At 31.6% G+C, this 21,528-nt stretch overlaps 10 protein-coding genes across 10 annotated transcripts; 5 read left to right on the forward strand and 5 right to left on the reverse strand. All coding sequences in view use genetic code 12, as the record gives it.

The window, feature by feature from the left end:
* Positions 1 to 22: 22 nt before the first annotated feature.
* Positions 23 to 2,782, reverse strand: CTRG_00847 (U6 snRNP complex subunit; the record flags this gene model as incomplete). Its single annotated transcript, XM_002546020.1, has 1 exon — positions 23 to 2,782. One exon carries the CDS (start codon positions 2,780 to 2,782, stop codon positions 23 to 25), a length of 2,760 nt encoding a protein of 919 aa, XP_002546066.1.
* Positions 2,783 to 3,035: 253 nt separating this feature from the next.
* On the forward strand, positions 3,036 to 3,731 carry CTRG_00848 (uncharacterized protein; the record flags this gene model as incomplete). Its single annotated transcript, XM_002546021.1, has 1 exon — positions 3,036 to 3,731. One exon carries the CDS (start codon positions 3,036 to 3,038, stop codon positions 3,729 to 3,731), a length of 696 nt encoding a protein of 231 aa, XP_002546067.1.
* Positions 3,732 to 5,096: 1,365 nt separating this feature from the next.
* Positions 5,097 to 8,213, forward strand: CTRG_00849 (uncharacterized protein; the record flags this gene model as incomplete). Its single annotated transcript, XM_002546022.1, has 1 exon — positions 5,097 to 8,213. One exon carries the CDS (start codon positions 5,097 to 5,099, stop codon positions 8,211 to 8,213), a length of 3,117 nt encoding a protein of 1,038 aa, XP_002546068.1.
* Positions 8,214 to 8,844: 631 nt separating this feature from the next.
* Positions 8,845 to 9,561, forward strand: IFU5 (WW domain-containing protein IFU5; the record flags this gene model as incomplete). Its single annotated transcript, XM_002546023.1, has 1 exon — positions 8,845 to 9,561. One exon carries the CDS (start codon positions 8,845 to 8,847, stop codon positions 9,559 to 9,561), a length of 717 nt encoding a protein of 238 aa, XP_002546069.1.
* A 270-nt stretch (positions 9,562 to 9,831) lies between these two features.
* On the forward strand, positions 9,832 to 10,251 carry MCI4 (Mci4p; the record flags this gene model as incomplete). Its single annotated transcript, XM_002546024.1, has 1 exon — positions 9,832 to 10,251. One exon carries the CDS (start codon positions 9,832 to 9,834, stop codon positions 10,249 to 10,251), a length of 420 nt encoding a protein of 139 aa, XP_002546070.1.
* A 398-nt stretch (positions 10,252 to 10,649) lies between these two features.
* SEC4 (Rab family GTPase) lies at positions 10,650 to 11,285 on the reverse strand (the record flags this gene model as incomplete). Its single annotated transcript, XM_002546025.1, has 1 exon — positions 10,650 to 11,285. One exon carries the CDS (start codon positions 11,283 to 11,285, stop codon positions 10,650 to 10,652), a length of 636 nt encoding a protein of 211 aa, XP_002546071.1.
* Positions 11,286 to 12,035: 750 nt separating this feature from the next.
* FRS1 (phenylalanine--tRNA ligase subunit beta) lies at positions 12,036 to 13,817 on the reverse strand (the record flags this gene model as incomplete). The annotated part of the gene is made up of 1 exon (XM_002546026.1): positions 12,036 to 13,817. One exon carries the CDS (start codon positions 13,815 to 13,817, stop codon positions 12,036 to 12,038), a length of 1,782 nt encoding a protein of 593 aa, XP_002546072.1.
* Positions 13,818 to 14,106: 289 nt separating this feature from the next.
* Positions 14,107 to 16,908, reverse strand: CTRG_00854 (uncharacterized protein; the record flags this gene model as incomplete). The annotated part of the gene is made up of 1 exon (XM_002546027.1): positions 14,107 to 16,908. The coding sequence occupies one exon, from the start codon at positions 16,906 to 16,908 to the stop codon at positions 14,107 to 14,109; it is 2,802 nt and encodes a 933-aa protein (XP_002546073.1).
* Positions 16,909 to 18,132: 1,224 nt separating this feature from the next.
* On the forward strand, positions 18,133 to 19,086 carry CTRG_00855 (25S rRNA (uracil2843-N3)-methyltransferase; the record flags this gene model as incomplete). Its single annotated transcript, XM_002546028.1, has 1 exon — positions 18,133 to 19,086. One exon carries the CDS (start codon positions 18,133 to 18,135, stop codon positions 19,084 to 19,086), a length of 954 nt encoding a protein of 317 aa, XP_002546074.1.
* A 15-nt stretch (positions 19,087 to 19,101) lies between these two features.
* CTRG_00856 (MutS family protein) lies at positions 19,102 to 21,513 on the reverse strand (the record flags this gene model as incomplete). Its single annotated transcript, XM_002546029.1, has 1 exon — positions 19,102 to 21,513. One exon carries the CDS (start codon positions 21,511 to 21,513, stop codon positions 19,102 to 19,104), a length of 2,412 nt encoding a protein of 803 aa, XP_002546075.1.
* Positions 21,514 to 21,528: the final 15 nt, after the last annotated feature.

Below are 21,528 nucleotides of genomic sequence, written 5' to 3' on the forward strand. Positions count from 1 at the left end.
TATGTATGATCCTATTTACTTTCTACTTCAATTTACGTCTTCTGATTGATGTTGGAACTAATGCGGGAACAGCAGTAGCAATGGGTTTAGGAGTGGCGTTACTTTTGGTTATATCTTCTTTTGTTACAACTTTAGCTTTACTATTACCAATTTCTAGGAGACTATCACTCAAACCAACTTTACCAGCATCACCAGGTTCAACAAATTCAACTAATGCTTGTTTATCTTCAGGGAATAACAACACTTTGGATACTTTACCAAATTTATCTTCAAAATATTTCTTAACTTGAAGATAGTTCAAAGTGGGATCTAAATCACATAATCCGATGGTTTTAACACCATCAAAATCTTCTGGTTTCATAGGGTTCAATCGTTGTTGCTTTGTCACAGTCAATTTTCTTCCTTTTAAATTAATTCCATTCAACTTCAATGCGTTTGCAAACCCATCGAGTGTTTTATAAGTAACAATTGCCAAACCACCATTTTTCTCCATTTTTCCATTTACTTCATTGTGTACAGCTTTTGGAAAAGTAATCACTTCTATTTCCCCACATTTAGCAAACCTCTCTTGAACAATATTCTTGGATATATACATATGGATATTTGATACTCTTACTTTTCTTTCACTTATTGGAGCTGTACGGTCATGTTTATCAGTTGGTCTAGATAATTTAATTTCCCATGCAAAATTACCATCAAGATTTTCATCGTGATATGTTTTGCCATTATATTCGTCAATAACTTTCTGGGCATCTTCTGAAGAAATCATTTGCAAATAACAGAATCTCTTTTGACGTTTCAGGGTTTGATTTGGAAATCTAATTGACGCAACTTTCCCAATACCATTGAATAATTTTTTAAGATCATCTTGAGAATAAGTTGAAGGGTAGTTATTAACAAACAATAATGCATCCTGTAGTCTACTAACTAATATTTCATTACCATGTAATTTCTTATGTGTTCTAGTCAATCCTGTAAATACTTGTTGTTCGTTGTGGAAATCGAATATAGCAACTTTATGATTATCTAACTCAACAAATAAAATATCTCCAATTTCTCCACAATCTTTGAAAAAATCACGAACTTGATCTTCTGTTGTGTCCAATGAAATACCTTCAACTTTAACAGTACATTTCTCTCTTGATTTTGTCTCGGGCTCTTTTTCAATCTCGTCGTGTTTTCTCTTTCTTTTGTTTTGTGTTTGACCAGTTCCATTGGCTTCTTGTTTTAATTGTTCTTGTTCACGTTTTTGAACTACTTTCTTCATGGCCTCATTACAAACTACAACAGCTTTTTCAAACGATGAAACATCACCATGTAATTGTTCGTACAACAACCATTCTTCAGTTAATTTCTCGGGGAAATCTAGTTCAGTGGCATATGATAAAGCCTTTTTAAACAACTGTCTAATATTCAGTGGTTGGATATTCAATTCAATATAACATTTCACAATATACAACCAAATGTCCACTTGATTTTGAAACTTTTCATACATCATCTTCAAATAACTCAATACAGTGTTTGTATCACCTAATTTTGAATAGATAGAAATGGCAAGTTTTTCAACTGAATGGAAAATATCATTTGATTTTATAGCTTGCTCTGCATATTGTAACAATTCATCAATAAAATCATCAACAAATTCCCCCAATTCATCTTGTGACCCATTATGAGATTTAATTCTTTGATATTTCATTTGAATAATTGCAAGTACAACCAATTTCCATTCTTGAAAATCCCATTTATTCATTAATTCCATTAAATCAATTCTATGTTTAATAAATTGATAATTTTCAATAACATCTCTAGTATCTAATGTACCACAATTTCTTATAGTTTCAGAAAAAGCATGTCCTGAAGTTGGGAAAGTTCTAATATATTTAGTTAAAATAAAATTCAATGAATTTAAATCAATTTCATCGTCATTTGAATAGATAAGATAAATAACAGACATCCATACTTTTTCCCAATCATTACACCATGAAGCATCAATGGCAATTGAACGTTCAAATATTGCAATTATAGCATTCATATCATCTTTATTATGTTTATGTACATCTTCCATATAATTTATCCATAATTGAGGATCCTCGGGGGTCTTTTTTAGAGCAATTTCGTAAGTTTCATAATATGGGATTTTTGATTTGGTTTTAGAATATATTTTTGTAGCCATAGTCATTCTTTCATCATAATTTTCATTATCAAATTCACTAATTAAAGATGAAAATTCACTAAAGGATTCATCTAATTGTCTATGAGGATAACTTAACCTTTTTAGATGTAATTTTATCAACCCTTGTAAATCTTCAATATCTTTTGAATTTATATATTTCTGTTTAAAAAAATCTAATAAATTTATCCATATTTTATTTCCATTTAAATAATCATGAGCTCCAATACTTAACACTTTACTAAACAAATTCTGATAATCATCTTCATCAAGGATTTCTTGAGTTACTAAATCTTTACAAAATTCAAGATAATTATTCATGGTATTTGCATTTGAATAATCGGGCACAATTGAATTATAAAATTCATATTCTAAACTTGATCTTTCTATTATATCTTCAATTTCATGTATTGCCAAAAGCCAATTGTTTAATTCATTATGAGTTAATCTGAAATATTGAAGTTTATCCTTATATGTTTCATGAATATATTTGGCTCGTTGTAATGGATTCTCAACTGATTGAAAACTGTTGATTAAATCATTGTAGTTGGTATCAATGTATGGATTCTTTTCAATTGATGATCTTATATCTTCGACGGTCCGTTCAGTCATGGTTACTAGTTGTTAATGCAGATGATTTGTCTTCAAATTCGACTCATCTTCCATGATTAATCAACTCTGTTGCCTGTTGTTGTATTTTTTCTGTATTTGTAGTTTTTTTAGGAACAGAAATTATTTGGTGCGGGACACGACACGACATACTTTTTATTTACCGCACACAATGGATTATTTTTTTTTTTTAATCTCATCTCTTGGTAGGTTTATCATTATCAAGCCAGATCAAATCAGATTATAGTGCACAACAATGGATGCCAAAGTGTATTTACAGTCCTTCGGATGGAAAGAAGGAGAAGCATTACAGAAAGGTGGTTTAAAGAAACCTATTTTAGTTAAGCATAAAAAGGATACAAAAGGTTTAGGTCATGATGCAAATGATTCAGATATGTGGTGGGAGAAACTTTTTGATGGACAATTAAAAAATTTAGAAGTTAATAATGATAAATCAAATGGAAAAGTTACATTTGAAACTAATGATGAGAAGGTAGTTGATAGTTTTCATAAATCTATTTCTCCGTTATATAAAATGTTTGTCAAAGGAGAAGGATTAGCTGGAACAGTGGGTAAAACTGATCATACCAAGGAAAAACATAGAGAAATTTCATCAAAAGATGCCTTAAAGGATATGGAAAAACTTACAGGTGGAGAGAGTGCATTAGACAAGAAGGACAAGAGGGACAAGAAGGACAAGAAGGAAAAGAAAGAAAAGAAAGAAAAGAAAGAGAAGAAGGACAAGAAAGAGAAGAAGGACAAGAAAGAGAAGAAAAAAGAGAAGGACAAAATACTATCAAAAGATAAAAAGGCAAAGACAAAGGACCTATCATCGAAATCAAAGAAACTGGATGATAAGAAGATCAGTAAGAAAAGAAAACTTGATAATGAAAATTCTGATAATCTGGAATCAAAACTGAAAAAGAAAAAGACAAAGAAATCCAAAAGTTAGATATCATATGATTGTATAGACTTATTTATAGAAATAGAAACATAATTCATCCCCTGTTTTTGATTTCCATAAGTAATTGTTGAAATTCAGAGATAATAACACTTGGTATGGATAACATGGTTGGATCGACTAGATGTCGCAGTACGACATTTTGTTTTTTCCATGTCGCAACATTTCCTTGTGTCTCTCCCCCTTATGCCATGTTCTGTCATGCATAAAAAAAATCAAACAAGGTAAAAAAAAAAAATCTCAATACAACTTTCCCTTTTCCTTTTTCTTTCTTACTATACTAATTGATAGATTGATTCCATTTTAGTGGTGTTTGTTTAAGTCCGTATAGGCTCTTTTGAAGCTTGCATGCTTTCCTCTACTAACGCTGCTCATATATCTAGCATCAAATTATAGTGTTCATGAATATATGTTTATATTATTATACTGTCGACAAGATATTCTTTTCTGTAACGTAGTTCTCTAATCAATATAACTACTTCAATCATTAGAATAATCGATACATTACTAAACGTTATACTATACATTAATTTATCATTGATGTATCTCTTTCTGTTTGAATTCTACTGATGAATATTTGCCATCAGCATTTGTGTGATGTGTTATCACGTGTCTACAAAAATTAACGTCGTGTCCGTGTTGAAAATTCCAATGAGTATAAATTAACTCATTGAATGATGAATCATAAAAAAAATTTAATAATAACTCTTTCTTTCTCTTTTTTGATTCTTAAGAGAATGTTCCATTCAAATCCGCTTTGGCGTAGACCATATATGGACGGTTTTAGTCTCCAACATTTACCTTTTAGGACTACTAACATCACACTAATTCTAGCATTTTTATTGTATATCGATTCTTTATAAATATATTCTGTGCAAATTTGTATTGCGTTTTATAAATTATTTCCAAAAAAAAGACTGTAGTAACTATCAATTGTTAACGCTTTGTTAGTGATCGTACTGCCCAAGTATTTCCTCTATTTTCCTGATAATTTCAAATTTTGATGATAATTTTGTATGAAATCTTAGTTAAAATATGAGTGCTCTTCTTTCAACACCAAACCATTGACTACAAACTCTAAAATATTTCTAACAAACATGTCTTATATTACATTCGTCGATAATTAGTCACCAACGACACCACTACAATCCACCGCTAACTACTAATCTATCTAAGTGTGGTATGTTATTCTAATCGTAGACGGTGTATCATCGCCAACACGCCATGGATTTATATGCAGGCCATTTTTTCCTTTACAAATAATAATAATCACGATTTAAAGAAAACTTTATTTATGTAAACAACACCACAAGTAAGGATAATCATTGTCACTACGGTCTTAAATGTCAATAAGAGATGGCAATTAATTCTAGTAACAAGAAACTCATAATATGGTCATCAACTGTACTTATTTTATTATGGTGTATTAAAACCAATCGAATATCCATTATAATTTCCCTCATCTTTGGTATTTTAATCGCTTTATTATCAACAATTTATTATCTGATTAAACTACGACAATTCAAACCACAACAAAAGAACAACAACAACAACAAGAGGAAGAAGAAAAGATTTGAATTCACATATCCTGATAATTGGAAAAATGAAATTATTCAATTACAAAATGATAATTTTAAATTAAAACAACCTATTTTCCCAGACTCATTTTTAATATCTGAAGTTTTACAAGAATTGATTGATTTGATAATTGGTGAATTTATTACTCCTTGGTACTTTCAATTAACTAAATCTACATTATTCACCGATGATATATCATTAGAAATTAAAGAAGTTATTAAGAATTTTCATGGAAGATTGATTAATGTTGATTTTGCACAATTATTGGTTGTAAATATCCTACCTATAATTCAAGATCATTTCATGAGTTTTTTACAAGCTGAAGAAATTGTTAAAAATCAAGGAAAATTTACAAAATTTGATTCAAATGAATATCATTTAGCAATTGCATCACTGTATAAAAGAGGGAAATTACATCGTGGAGTAACAACTAATAATCTGTTGACTAATAATGATGAATCAAATCCTAAAGAAAAGATATATCTTCGCAAGAAAGTTAAAGCATTATTACCTTTTGTTTTGTCAGATAATGAAAAGGATAATGAAATTGTCATTGGATTTGTCACTGAGTTAATTGCATGTACTGTATTATGCAATGTTTTCAATTTGTTAACCGAGAGTGATTTCTATAACTTAATGATTGTTAAATTGATTGGTGATAATTTAAGAAGACGTGATCAAGTTAAGCAGTTAAGGGCTGCTTTGGAATTGCATACTCAGAATAAGTCTAAAAATAAAGATGAACTGAATGGTCCATCATTGAAACCACCAGTCTCACAAACAGCATCAGACTTAAGTTTACAATTTCAATTAAAGGAGAAAATTAACCAAAAGAAACAAGAACGGGAAAATGACCATAGTTTAAAACTTAATGATATTTTATTTGATAAGGATAATTCAAGAATTTTCAGAGAATTTATGGAGCATGAAGGTAAATCTAAACTTCTTGAATTTTGGGAAGAGGTGGAACTTATCAAAGCTCCATTAGAAGGAGTTGGTGGTGAGGATGATCCTTTGGCTTTGTCTCTTGAATTTGGGAATAGTGATGATGTATATCAGATATATACAAAATTCATCATCAATGGAGACATCCCAACTTCAGATATTGGTATGTTTGATAAATTGGTTAATCCAACGGATGAAAAAAATGAATCTAAAATGAAAGTATATCATGAATGTAGAGTGGCATTGTTCAAGATTCAAAATGAAATTTTCGAACAAATGGAAACGGAGGATTTGCCATTGTTTAGAGATTCTGAATTGTATCATGATCTCGTTAATCAAACAAAACCATCTGAGGTGAATCCAGAGGTTATACATGCAGTCGAAAGTGCATTTACTCAGATTATGAAAAATCCTGAAAATTTAGAAACACAATTTAATGAGACGGATGATCAAATATTAACTACTATTCAATTAAAGAAAGAATTATTTGGAGATATAGCTAATTATGGGTCAGATGAGAATTTGAGTAATAGAAACTCAAGATTATTTGATGATGATTTATCTGACGAGGAAGTTTCTGAAACAGATAGTGATTCAGTCAATTCAGAAAGACCCAATTTATCCAATAGTGATCTGGAAGTGCAATTTGCTGCTCCTGGAAATTTAAATTTAGCTGAAGAGATTCCAAAATTAACTCAAGAAGTTGAAAACTTACAACGACAAATTACAGTATTGGATCCATTAATTAAGAAAGCTGAATTAACAAATAATGTATCTGAATTGAAAGTTTTACAAAAATTAAAAACTGGGATGATTCGTGATATAAATTTTATGGAATTACAAAAACAGCAATATATTGTACAAGAAAATGATAATAGTTTATATGGGAAATCAAGAGTTTGTATTCAATCGTATATTCGAGATGCAGAAAAGAATGGCAAAGAATTCACGTTGTATATAATTGAAGTTCAGAAATTTTCCAGTGAAGATCCTAATGAAATCAAAGCTGGTTGGGTTGTTGCTAGAAGATTTAGTCAATTTTATCGATTGCATGAATATTTAAAATCAAGATATTCAAAAGTTGGACAATTGAAATTTCCTAAAAAAACAATCCAAGTGTTGAAATTCCAACAGAAACAAATTGTTGAAATTAGACAAATTCAATTGGAGGAATATTTGCAGCAATTGATTAAGATACACGAGGTTTGTTCAGATAAAGCATTTAGATCGTTTTTATCATCTGAGAATTTTAATCTTAAAAAGAATCAAAGATTTGAAGAACCTACTAGGAATGAGAATAGTAATAATTATCAGGAATTATTTGGTAATAAATGGTATAGAGGTATATCCGATTTTGTTGCCACACCTAAATCACCACATGAAGTTAAAGAAGGTCAATCAGGAATTGATTCTGGATTAATGGAAAACATCAAAGATATGGAGAAAGAATTGAAACAATTTGATGAGGAATCAAGCCAAACTTCAAAGATGCCATTTGTCAAACCAATTTGTGATTTATTAATCACAGTATTTAAGCTTCATAATTCTAAAAATTGGCTTAGAGGAAGAGCATTAGTTGTTATTTTACAACAAATCTTGGGTACTACTGTTGAAAAAAAAGTATATGATTTAGTTGAAGGTCAATTAAAATCAGAAGAGACTATATTAGATTTAATTACATTATTAAAAGATATTCTTTTCCCAAATGGTAAATTTAAAGATCCTCCAATATTAAGATCATTATATCAACAATCAAATACAAGACAAGAAGCTAAAACTTTACTTGAATTTTTCATATTTGAAACTTGTTCAAGAATATTTGGAAGTCATAATAGTATCTTTGCGGCTAATGAATTTTTCAAAATGATTCAAAATGAATATTTAAATAGACATTTGATCTTTGAAATATTTGATGAAATCATGAAACAAATTTTCCCAAAAATAGATTAAATAGATTAATGTATACAGTGCACGTGACTTATGAAAGTAACAATAAAAAGCTTAAGGTTTGTGTATAGAGTTATAAATTAAAACTGAGCCTCTTTAAATGTTAAAATTCATTCTGTGTCAAACGTGACAATTTCAATCTCCAGATTCTATTTTGTAATGGCAATAAAGTGGTGGTTCATGAATATTGCCATCAAAGATGAAATTGCATTTTGGTGTAAAAATTTCTTGATCACATATTTTTGATTGCATGCTGCGGTTACATACGATGATAATGATTGCTTGTTTAATTTAATTAGTGTCTCACAGATATGCTTGCTGTTACTATGATTGAATTCCTTCATTAGTGATTAAACATTACTGTCATGAAAGTTAAGCCGCCTTTATCCGTCATGGTACATAGATTTTAATCATTGGTCCTGCCTTCTTGTCCTTGTCCTTGTCCTATTTTTCCCCCGGTAAGCGGAATTAAAGAGAAAAATTTCTAACAGTGAGTTTGAAATTTACCGCCAACAATCTTCAGCACCACACCACAGATAATTTTTTTTTTGTTCTCTCCTCCTCCGGATCTCACACATTTCTTTCTATTTTCTTTTTCTTTATCTAATTAAACCCTTTCTATACATTAACCCAAATGTCTAAAGCAGATCCAAAAAACCCACCTAAAGTTCCAAATGGTTGGATAGCTAAATTTGATGATGAATATTCAACTTGGTTTTATGTTAATTTAGATACTAAAAAATCTCAATGGGAAGCACCATCAGGTACTTCATTTAATGATAGACCAAGTTCTCCTCCTCCACCACCAGCTTATAGTTCACATGATGATTCAAGAAATAATAGTAGTAATAATGTAAATCAAAATAAAAGTTCGTCATCTCGTCCTGCTGCTTCTAATCCTTCAAGTGGTTATCAAAGAGGAAATGGAAATGGTGGATATCAACCACAACCTCAACAAGGATATCGTCAAGGACCTCCACAAGGTGGCTATTACCAACAAGGTCCGCCACAAGGGTATTATCAACAAGGACCACCACCACAAGGATACTACCAACAGGGACCACCACAAGGGTACTATCAACAAGGACCACCACAAGGGTATTATCAACAAGGACCACCACAAGGTTATTATCAGCAACAACAACAACAAAGACACAGTAGTAATGCTGGTAAAATGGCAATGGGTGTCGGTGGTGGTTTATTAGGGGGTATGTTGTTAGGAAGTGCTCTTAATGGATATGAAGATCATCAACAATATGAAGCTTATCAAGACGGTTATCAAGATGGTTATGACAATGGTTTTGATAATGGTGGTGACTTTGATGGTGGTGATTTCGGTGGTGATTTCTAGATCAATAGAATTGACATTTTTTATATAGGTATGTATGTTATTAAATGTGTTGCCAATTATTAGTATAGACATGTTTTAGCCTCAATCACACGACTCGTTCTTTTTTGTTAACGAAAGTAATTTTTTTTTTCAACCAACCAATTAATGAGAAATGTTTCTTACTCTGCAAAAAAATATAATAGTATACATTTGACAAAGGACGTTTCTTGTTGATCTAACAAAAAAGACCTCCCATATCTATTCACACATACATATATATATATACACACTATGAGATTCACACAAGTATTGAGACAACTTCCTAAGGTTCATTTATCTGAAGTTATAGTTAGAGCAGGAGAAGGTATACCTACTGGTTTAGCAGGAATTTATAAACATCCAAATCCAAGACCAGCATTAGTTGCATTATATAATGAAACTTTAAATGTTTTAAAAGATAAATTTCCAACTGATTCAGTTTATAGACAATCAGTTGAAACATTAACTAAAAATAGATTAAATATTGTTGAAAAGGAAGAAATTGTTGAAAATATAGAAAATCAAATTGGTGGTGGATTAATTGAAGAAGTTGTAATTCAAGCTGCTGAAGAATTAAATTTAGTTAAAGAATTAGGTGGTTTGAAAGTTTGGGAAGAATTAGAAGAAAAACCTTTAGATGACCAATGGGTTTACTTTGGTAAGAAGATCTAATCTCTTGCTATTATTATTACATAGTATTATTGTAATTATAGTTTCAAGTATATGAATATTTATCAGTTAATCATCTTGTATATTAAGAGTTAAACAACGAGTTGTAGTATTAACAAAAGTATATATATAACACATTCTGATGGTATTTAAGAAAAAGAATAAACGTTATAGAATATATAACAAAAACCATTGATCATGAAACTTAAAAATGATAAAAAAAAAAAAAAATCAAAGAAGTAAAGAAATTGAATATACTAAAGCTTACATATAAGAATAAAAAAAAAGCAACTCAATAAACAGATAATCAGTTTCCTCTAAGTGATTAAAATTAACTAAAACAAAAAACAGTTTGGAATAAAAAAAAAATTGATTTCAATAATTAACATTCCCGGACAAGTTTAACAACAGTTATTGTTTTTAGAACCTGAATTGCTTTGAGAAACATCTATACCACCAGAAGCACCACCACCAGTAGTGTTACCAACATTTTCTTCAACATGTTTTTCTTGAATGATACCAGCCAATTCATAAAAAATAGAATCGACATTTTCATTACTTTTAGCACTTGCTTCCAAGAATGGGATATTTAATTTAGCAGCCAATTCTTGACCTTGTTCTTTTGAAACTTGTCTATTAACTTCATCATCACATTTATTACCAACCAAGAAAATTTGTGCATCTTCATTTGCATGTTGAGTAACTGTTTGGAACCAATTTTCAACATTTTCAAATGATCTTGAATCAGTAACATCATAAATTAAAACAATACCCATGGCACCACGATAATATGCGGTAGTGATGGTTCTAAATCTTTCTTGTCCAGCAGTATCCCAAACTTGTAATTTGATTCGTTTACCTTTACTTTCAATAGTTCTAATTTTGAAATCAATACCAATGGTAGTGATAAATGAGGGATTAAACTTGTCTTCAACAAATCTTAATAATAAACATGATTTACCTACACCGGAATCCCCAACCAATAATAACTTCATGATCATATCATAAGCTCTTGATGATGTACCTTTTCCACTCATGATTGTTGTTGTATATGTTGTTGATCTTACTAATGATTTAACTTGACTTGATTTGATTTGTCGCCTTTAACAAATAAAAAAAAAATATAAAGATAATGATAAACTAATAAAAACTTAACTTTGAAATAGTAGTACAGCAAATAAAATTAAAATTACAATACTATTGATTAAACTTCAAATAGAAATAACACGTCTCCAAATTTGTATTAATGAATCACCAAGTGAAATGAAAGCAAATCAATTATAAAGAAACGCTGTTGTGATTTATTTATTGTAGGATTTTTTTTTTTCTCTTTTCTCTTTTCTCTTTTCTCTTTTCTCTTTTCGTTTTTCGTTTGCCTTGCTTCTTGTCTCTGTCTGTCTGTCTGTCTGTCTGTCGGTAAGTCTCATTCTTCCACTGGTTATTGTTTTGGTGTTTCCTCTATTAGTGAGTCGTGCGTTTGAGGACAATACACGTGACACGTTTCTCTTTGTGAATTTTGGTCAAAGATGAAATTTTCACCAGAGCTATACAACATCGTCTGGATTGTGTATGCCTCATTGATAAATGAACCGTAACCGATATTACACAAATATCTACAGTGTTGTCAATGTAATTCTGTACTATTTATATCGTTTAAACGATGACAAAAATTTATAAAACAACATCTATTTTTATTCATTTTAGTTTTCTATAAAACAACTATGTATTATACTCCTTCTCCTTTCGCTAGCTAATCTTATCTCCTTCTATTTCTTTTTTTTCTATGCTTACAAGAAAACTTCAGCATTGATTTCAACGGATGATGCGGCATATGGAATATCAAAGTTATTCATAACTTCTGGGTGCAAAACTCCCAATTTACCAATAACTTTACCTTCACCATTTTCAGCACTTCTAAAGAAAACCTTAGCACCTCTACCTGGGAAGAAAGTTGGGTTTTCTTTATCTTCTTCAATCCAATAACCTCTTCTTTTATCTTCTTGTGGTTTTTCCAACCATGGAGTTCTCATGGTTTGCATGATTTTACCCAATAAACCTTGAACCATTTCAAAACCAGAAGTTTTACCAGCATAAACAGCAGCCCAATTACGTTGATTGAAAGCTCCTCTTTCTAATTTATCATCCTTCAAGACAATGTCACCACATTCGAAAACTTTGATTGGTAATGAATGTTTTCTGTTTTCTTTGATGGTTTTCAAAATACCTGGTAATAAAGTAGTTCTAACAACTTGATATTCAATAGTCTTTGGATTTTCCAATTTAACTGCAGTAGTACCATCATCCTTTTGTTTCAACCAACCAAAGTTTTCATCATGAGAAGATAAAGTCAATGGCATAACTTCCAAATAACCAGCTTGTGAACTTGCTAATCTTAAAATATCAGCGACTTTATTTACAGGTAATGGAGCAGCAACTAAACTTTCGGTTTGTTGAGGTTTGGTCTTTTTCAAGTTATCATAACCATAAGCAATAGCAACATCTTCCATAATATCACATTGATGTAAAATATCTGATCTAGTTATTGGGATTTTAACATCAATAATTTCTTTGTCACTAGTTGAGGTACTTGCATCCAAAGACATTTTCTTCAATAATTTAGAAATTTCTTCACCAGAATAATCCAAACCTACACAGGAGTTAATATATGGAATTTCAGCTTGAGCAGTTCTTGGAGTAACATTTGGACAAACTCTAGTTTCCCCATTATGTTCAGAAATGATTTGGACTGGTTCAATTTCAAATGGAGTTTTACAATAACGAGAAAACATAGCAACCAATTGATTTATAACAATTTCAGTTTTAGTTTTATCGGTACCGGTGACATCAATCCAAACATTTCTAGTATTTAAAGAAATCTTAGAATGATCACTATTAATAATTGGTGGTAATGAAGCAACAGTTCTATTGGCATCAAGCATAACTGGATAAACTGGAGAATCTTTAATAATATGCAAGAATTTACCAATGTTCTTATCCTTTTCATAAAATTCCATCAATTCTTCACCATTAATTTCTTTGGTTTGATTCAATGGAATGAAATTAATATCTTTTGGTGCTAAAGCTTCATAAGTGAATGGTGGAGTTAAAGTGTCCAAATCATGAGTACCAATAGCAACCAAAGTTCTATTACGACATAAATTAGAATGTAATTTATCTTGTAATGCAATAAAAGATTCATATGATCTTTCATCTAAAACAACATTTCTCAAAATTGCACTAGCAGCATATTGACGAATTGGTAAAGTTGATTCTTTAATAGTTAATGAAATTTCTGGTTTGACTGGATTTAAAGTATATTTTGGTGATTCAGAATTACCTAAAAATTCATTCAAGGCTTGAGCAATACCTTCAATACATAACATATCATATCTATTGGCAGGAACTTCAATTTTTAATTGAGGTCTTTCATCGGTTCCTTTAACATCTTCAGTAGTATCTTCATCTAATTCAATACCAAATTGAAAACATAATTCGTCAAATTCTTCAGTGGTATAAGATCTACCTAATAATTTGAAAAGATCTTCTTTATCAACTGGAATGGTTGGCATGATTACTTATTAATGATCTGGTTGGTGAGTAGCCGTTGTCTAATCGTTTCTTTTGCACGGTGATGTGAAAAAATAAAAAATGAAAATTTTTGACTCACCATACAAAAATCGAAAAATGCTTCATTCATGTTCTTGGTCTTTCAACAGAAAATTTTTCCTCTCTTTCTGTTTTTGGTCACAAGTGCACGACTAACTCCCCCATACTCTACAATATATCATCCATATACTTTATAGATAAACAATATTATTAATATTATATACTATATCTATTGTATGTATGCATGCTGATTTACAATTTGTCATTATCATTGCTGGTCTTGTCTTTACTGCTAGTCTTGTCTTTATTGCTAGTCTTGTCTTTATTGCTAGCCTTGTTCTCTTCACCAGCCATATGTTCAATTTCGTTAACTTCTTTAACTAATGCTTCGACATCAAAAACATCTTGTCTTTGGTTAGTTGTATTCTCATTTGCAATTATATACTCACCTTTATCGTCTTTATCAGATTCGTTAGCACCTCCAACAGTATCCCACCATTCCTTTTTCTTTGGTGTAAACCATTTTTTCCAACCTTTAGGTCGAACATTCTCTTGTTTTTCCTTTTCCATCTTTGCTCTTGCTTCATCAAACTCATTAACCAATTGTCTTTGTCTCTCACCTTGTTCAGGATCAGCCTCTTCAATTTCAGCAAACTCTTCACTTAAAACTTCCCATCCTATGTTTTTCATAATCTTTGGGATAGCTTTTCTATAGGACATGTGACCTTCAACGAATTCTGTACAATCAATATTCTCTATCCCTTCAATATTTTTCAACGGAGACAAACCAGCAACTGTCAGTAAACCACCTCCTGTGGCTCGGAAAAGGTATCCTAAAATCCAATCTTTCTTTGAATATCCATTAACAAATCTTCCACTAACTACTGATCTAGCTTCTGCGATTTGATCAGTATTGATAGTAATTGGTGAACCTAAGATAATAACATTTTCAATTAATCCATATACTCCACGTCTAGCCATTTCTATCAAACACGAGTAGATCAATCTTGCTCCTAATGAGAAACCAACTAATGTAATTGGTCGAACACCTAAATTTCCAGATACTATCGTTTCAGCTAGAAGTTTACCAGCCTTCCAAGCACGATCCAATGAGACATTCCATGGATTATCCAATAAATAGGAAAGTTTTGACAATGCCATAGGTATTTGAATAGCTGACATCAATGCAGTTAAAATAGTTGCCCCCAAAAGTTGTTGAATAGAAGTACTCAACGCTTCACTTGCCAAAATACCAATAGTTTGACCCATAGACTGCAACATCTCTGGTTCCCAGAGTAATGAAAACATATCTCCCATTACCGGATCAACTGTTGAAAACGGAAGTCTAACATCATCCATCTCACCATTCATCCATCCACTTATAGTGACAATTAAATTAGTTCTCTTGTTATTGTGCAATGGTTTGAATTCAAAAGTGTGAACATCACCAACTCTTCGAGCTCCAGCTTTAGAACCAACTTTTGCACCAATTGCTACACCAGTAGTGGTAATCAATGCTGTACCACCAACACCAGCCAAGAACCCACCAGTACCTGCAACACCAATGGTGGTGAAACCAGCAGCAATACCTGCTCCAATAACCGGTGCTAACAATCCCATAGATAATCCCATGGCCAATGATCCGGCCAATGTAGCTAACCCAATATATGCAAGACGCTTTTTCTTGTTCTTTTTGATTTGTTGTTGAATAAACAGTTGATCACTTAATTTTTCATCTTTGTTTTCAATAGATTTTTCTGTTGTTTCCATATCTAAACATTCAATTAACCTTCTCTCGAATTGGTACACCTCCAATTTAGATATATCTATTATGCTTGCAAATCTTAAAAGTAAAGATCTTGATCTGGCATCGTAGTATCCATCACTTAAAAGCATAAGAAACAAGTCACAAATAATAACCCATCTCAAATCAAAGTCTTCATCGATCAACGATTTATTGGATTCGAGAACAGCTTTTTGACCCACTTCCATCAAACTTTTAGACAATGCTATAACCTCAACACCATGTTTGCTAAGATTTTCAATCATATCCTTTTCTGCCCCTTCAACACTTAAATGATCATACAACTTACTCATAACGTACTGAATCCAGTTGGCAAAATTTTTCTGTCCTTCACTTAATTGCTTGGCTATTTTACTAGATGTACCAAATTGAACTTTAGCCAAATCAGTAGCCATATCAACAGTCAATAATTTGGCAATACCGATATATGCAAATTTCTGTGAATCAGTCAACATATTCTTAGTTTCTGTTAATGCTTCACCGGAATCAATTTCGTCATCTTCTTCATCTATATCTAAATCATCATTATCATCAATCTTAATATCATCGGTATGATATTTGGCAAATTTATCAGGTTTGTGATTTCTTGCTCGAAACAAAAAATCTGTTTTCTTATCTAATGCGGCATATTTGTTGACTTGCTCTTCGGTGTCAATTTTGGTATATCCAAAACTATCTTTAGCATTACCCAAGAAATTCTTACCTGTTTCAGAGCTATATTCCAATTCCCCCTTTTCATTATAATAATCCATATCTGATATCGTCTTCATAGATTTCCAATTAGATGTTGAACTAAAAAAATCTTCATCTTCATCATCTGGTTTCTCTAGAACAATTTCTTTAGTATGTTGATCTTGATTCAAAGTATCATCCAAACCTGAATAGTCTTCATTATTATGTTCACTAATTGGTGTTGTTAGACTTGATGTGGTGACAACTCTTTCTGTTACTCTGTTTATCGATTCACTAGTTCGATTTTTTTGACTCAACGAACTTAAATCAAATTCCACATATGTATTACCATTATCTGAATCATCTGCTGCATTCTCCATATGCCCACTAAGTGGTGATGATGGGAATGATGTTTGTGAATGCGGTAATGATGGAAGCTGATTAACACTTGTTCTTGACGAATATTTCATATAAGTGTCGTATACAGGTGAAGTGACCAGATCTTTGGAATCATCTATATCTAGTTTATAACTAAAAGATGTCCTTATTCTATCCATAGAATTATCCCTTGAAGACATGGTTTTATGAAGTTATTAGGTAGTAAAAATGAAAAAAAAAAAAAGATGTTCTATTGTTGAATTGTAAGTTTTCTGTAGATATTTTTTTTTTTTTCTTTTCTCTCTAGATTTGAATCAAGGCGACGTACGGAATGGATACAAATCAAAGAAAGAATTATATGTCAAACAAGCTGACAAAGTGTAATGACGTTTATCGGTTATAAGAAAGAAAAAGAAATCGGTTCAACTCCTTTTCTTATTGTTTAGGTAACAAATATGGCAATCACGGTTACGTAATTCTACTTTGCTCATCACACGAGAATAAACTCGAACAAAGCCTACTTACAAATGAAAAGAATTTTTTTTGTATCTATCCTACAACAGTAATCAAAAGAGTAAATGGTTTATTATAAAAAATGTTTGCAACATGGTTTTACTCAAATCGTCAGGGGCCAATATGACCTGCGCAGAGTCCAGGAATATGTTGCCACGAGTTATAGTGATCGAGCAACAGACTTATGAATACAAGTAATATCCATTCCGAAGAATTTCAATTACTCAATCAAAAGAACGAGCTCAAGATCAACCCGCTTAATTTACAATCTGTCGACGGAGCTACTCTGCCTAAGACCACCTTGCGATGGTAATTGTCAAAGCCATTCAATTCTCACACCCAAAATCCCAAATAAACCTAGTAACTTCCCATCGTTCAAAAAATCATCCGCTCAAAACTCCCCGAAAGGAGGACCAGTTAATTAATCAAACTCCGAAAAAGAAACGTTAAAGCAGTAAATAAAGGATATAAACTTTGAGGGAACTTAGAACAAGGATTGAACATCAGGCTTGCTTCACTAGCGCCGATCTGCTAAGGAAAACAAAACTACAGAAGATAATAAAGAACCAAAAAGAAAATGGAACGAATCCCTTTTCTAATGATTTACTCTAAAATCCATCTGAGCGCCCACCTTAACACAGATTGATGATAATTAGTTAAAGAAAGAAAAAGAAGAAAAAAAAAAGGAAAAAGAAAAACAAGTGAAAAATTTTTTTCTGTCTAAAAGAATTCTCGTGGTATTTATACTCACCAGCAGAAAGAAAATTCTGGTAACACACACTGGGCCCGTAAGTGTGCGCGAAGAGATGAGGGCTCAAAGGTAAAGACAAATAAATAAAAAAAAATAATTCTAAATCTTATTGAGCCCTAGTTTTATTCATAGCAAATACAAAAAAAAAACCTCCCTATTCATGAGTAGAAGATCTAAACGTGATACGAAGGTAGAAACACCTTCAGATAATGAGTCAATTGATTTATTCCCATTCACTACTGAAGATTGTATGGAACCACTGAAAATTATTGATCTATTTGAAGTTTGCTTTAAACATGTTTTAGATAGTCCTGATTTACAAGATCATATTCAAGTAGTTAAAGGAGATTTATACAATAGGGATTATCTTTCTGCATTTGATAATGATGATAAGAGATTTGCATATGCTTCAAGATGGACACCAGCTAGAGCGTTAGCTTATACTTCTTTATTTGCATCATTGGAACCAGTTAAAGAATTACTAGAAGATCCAGAATCTACCAAGAATGTGCTATGTGTTGGCGGTGGTGCTTCTTCAGAATTGGTTGGATTAGGTGCTGTATTTTGTCGTTTAAAAGAATATAATTCAGGATCTCCTTCTACTTTGAACATAAATTTAATCGATATTGCTGATTGGTCCAAAGTGGTGAATAATTTAACTGCTTATATGAAGAACAATTGGGTTTATCATTCAGATAAAATCAATGCTAATTTTATATGTGATGACATCTTAACAGCTTCTCCACAAGTATTAAATTTGGAATCATTAGATATGGTAACTTTGTTATTCACTACAAATGAATTATTTGCTGAAAAGAGAAAAGAAACCATCAAGTTTTTACAATTGCTCAATACTAAATGTCGTAGAGGAAGTTTATTATTAATTGCTGAAAGTGCTGGATCATATTCACATATTACTATTGGTGAGAGAAGATTCCCAGTTCAATTTTTAATTGATACAATCCTTGTTGGTAAACCAAGTGAGAATAATGGAGCTTGGGAAATTGTTAGTCAAAGTGAAAGTTCATGGTATAGAATCAATACCAAAGAGGTCGATTATCCAATGAAGTTAGAAAATATGAGATTCTTTTATAGACTATATTGCAAGAAATAGAAATAGCGAGTAATTTTATGAACTGTTATGAATTCCATTAATTTCTTCGACAAATTTAGCTTGTAAAGTTCTCAATATTTGTGTTTTATATGTGGTGTCTGCATCAAGATTGGAGATATGATTTAAAGCAAAATATAACTCAAGCACTAATTTACGCCGTTTTGCAATTAGTTTCTGATCTTCGCTCTGGCAAACAGTCTTTCGTGATTCCAATACCTTTGCTATTTCTTTAGCCTCGTCAATCATCTCTTTTGGTAATAGTTGTGAGTGTTCGGCATATCTTATACCATATCCAGATTGATCTGTTCTTCCCAGTACTAAATTGTATTTCATTTGAAGATTCCCATTTAGTTCACTTGTTTCCATATGAGACGTGACTACACAAGACTTGTTGGATAAAATTTCAGCAATATCTCGAAAATGTGTACTTGTGAAAACAAATGCTCCCATGTGTAATAACTGTTCCAAAATAGCAAGGCAAATTGAAAATCCGTCTGCAAAACTTGACCCTCTACCTAGTTCATCAAGAATAACAAGACTATCATGATTCAGGTTTTTCAAAACATTTGCTGTTTCACTCATTTCTGTTGAAAACAGTGATGCATTGATTTCATGGGTATCACAGGACAACTTTGAGTAAATGCTTTTAAATATTTTCATTTTAGCAAACTCTGCTGGGACAAATATCCCCATTTGGCTCATGATAACTAGATATGCAAACTGGCGTAGATATACAGACTTTCCACTCATATTGGGACCTGTTATAACGTGAAATCTCGATATCTCATAGTTGCATGAATAATTGTTTGGAACAAAATCTGAAACTGTTGTCAGAAGAATTGGATGGTATGATCGAAGTATAGTCACATCCTGGCCAAATTCAGGACACACATATGAGCTTTTCTGAATACTTGTAAAATATGCAAATGAACATAACAAATCTAAAGTACCAATAGCTTCTGATACCATAAGAAAAATTGGCATGTACTCGTTGATCTTACCATATAAATCTTCAATTATGGTACTGTTTAATGTTGTGATTTCAGAAAGTATGTCGTAATATCGAGAACTTTGTTTCATAAGGTCTATAGTAGTACATTCAATGAATTTTCTCTTTTTGATTTTATTAATAAAACCATCTGGAAGTCCCGAGCTCCCAATTCTATCTTCTTTTATTTTGATAAAAAATCCTCGATGGTTTTCATAACGATGTTCTATAGCAATTTCCAACTCATCAGAAAGATTTTCCACATACTCGGCAACTTCCTCTAGTAATCGTTCCCGGATTTTTCTCGAAACATCTAACAATCCGTTAACTCCAGGTTTAATTGCGTTTGCTCTTTGATTGGCTAATTCTATACTACTGTTTGCCCATTGACAATCTTCACGAAGGTACTGATTTATCAAGTCCAATGCAATCCGGATACTATCATGTTCAAGTATTTGTTTGATTTGTACCAATAAATGACTATGCATAAACAGTAAGCTTTTGTTCATTGAGAATGACTTCTCTAAAGATGTTTTCAACAAGATGATATTATTGATTGCTTGGTCATGACCAGTCATACATTTTGGATCCAAGAATGAAGCAAACACCTTTTCTAAATCCTGGGTTTGTTTCAACAAGGTTCTAATTCCAATGAGAATATCTTCATTTGTCATTAATTCATGAACAGCATCTAATCTTAACTTTATACTATTCTCGTGTGTAAGTGGTTGTAATAGGGAAGTTTTCAACAACCGTTGTCCCATTTTTGTGACACATTTATTCAAAAAGGAGAATAAGGTGGTACCGTTTTCACCTGAACTTTCAATCAATTCCAAGTCTCTAATAGTATTTATATCAATGAGCATGGTGTTTTCACAACTGTCAAACTTTAATCTAATTTTATTGGTGGTACGAAATTGCCTTGAAGAAATACAATAATTGATGCATGCATTGACTGCTGATAATGACAATTCTTTACCACTGACAGCTTGCAACAAACTAGTCTCTTCTAAATCACCATAGATCTTGAGCATATTCAATCCGTTAGAAATATTAAATAAATTTCCTTTTTCAAAATGCAATTTTGTTTGTTCAGGAACATTTGATTGTAGAATGTATTTCAATTTTTCGATTTGTGGGTTGGTTTGAACAGATGGAATGATTATAATTGTTGGTTCATATACTTTAAGTAGATTAACACTCCTAACAAATGTCAGAGTATCACAAAAATTCACCAATACTAGTTCTAAAGTTCTTGTATTCAATATGGCTAATCCTACATCCATTGTATCAGATTTCAGTTTATAAATTGACATTACTCTTTCGAATCTCTCTTCAATCAGTGGGATACATCTTTTTTTCAGAATGGGTATCTCATTTGTTGTTATGAACCCATATCTGCTTTCTTCAGAAGCAGAACGTTTTGATACTTCCGTCATGATTGTATAAGGAAC

The sequence above is a fragment of the Candida tropicalis genome (assembly GCF_000006335.3).
Source record: "Candida tropicalis MYA-3404 genomic scaffold supercont3.1, whole genome shotgun sequence".
In the NCBI taxonomy this organism is placed as follows: domain Eukaryota; kingdom Fungi; phylum Ascomycota; class Pichiomycetes; order Serinales; family Debaryomycetaceae; genus Candida; species Candida tropicalis.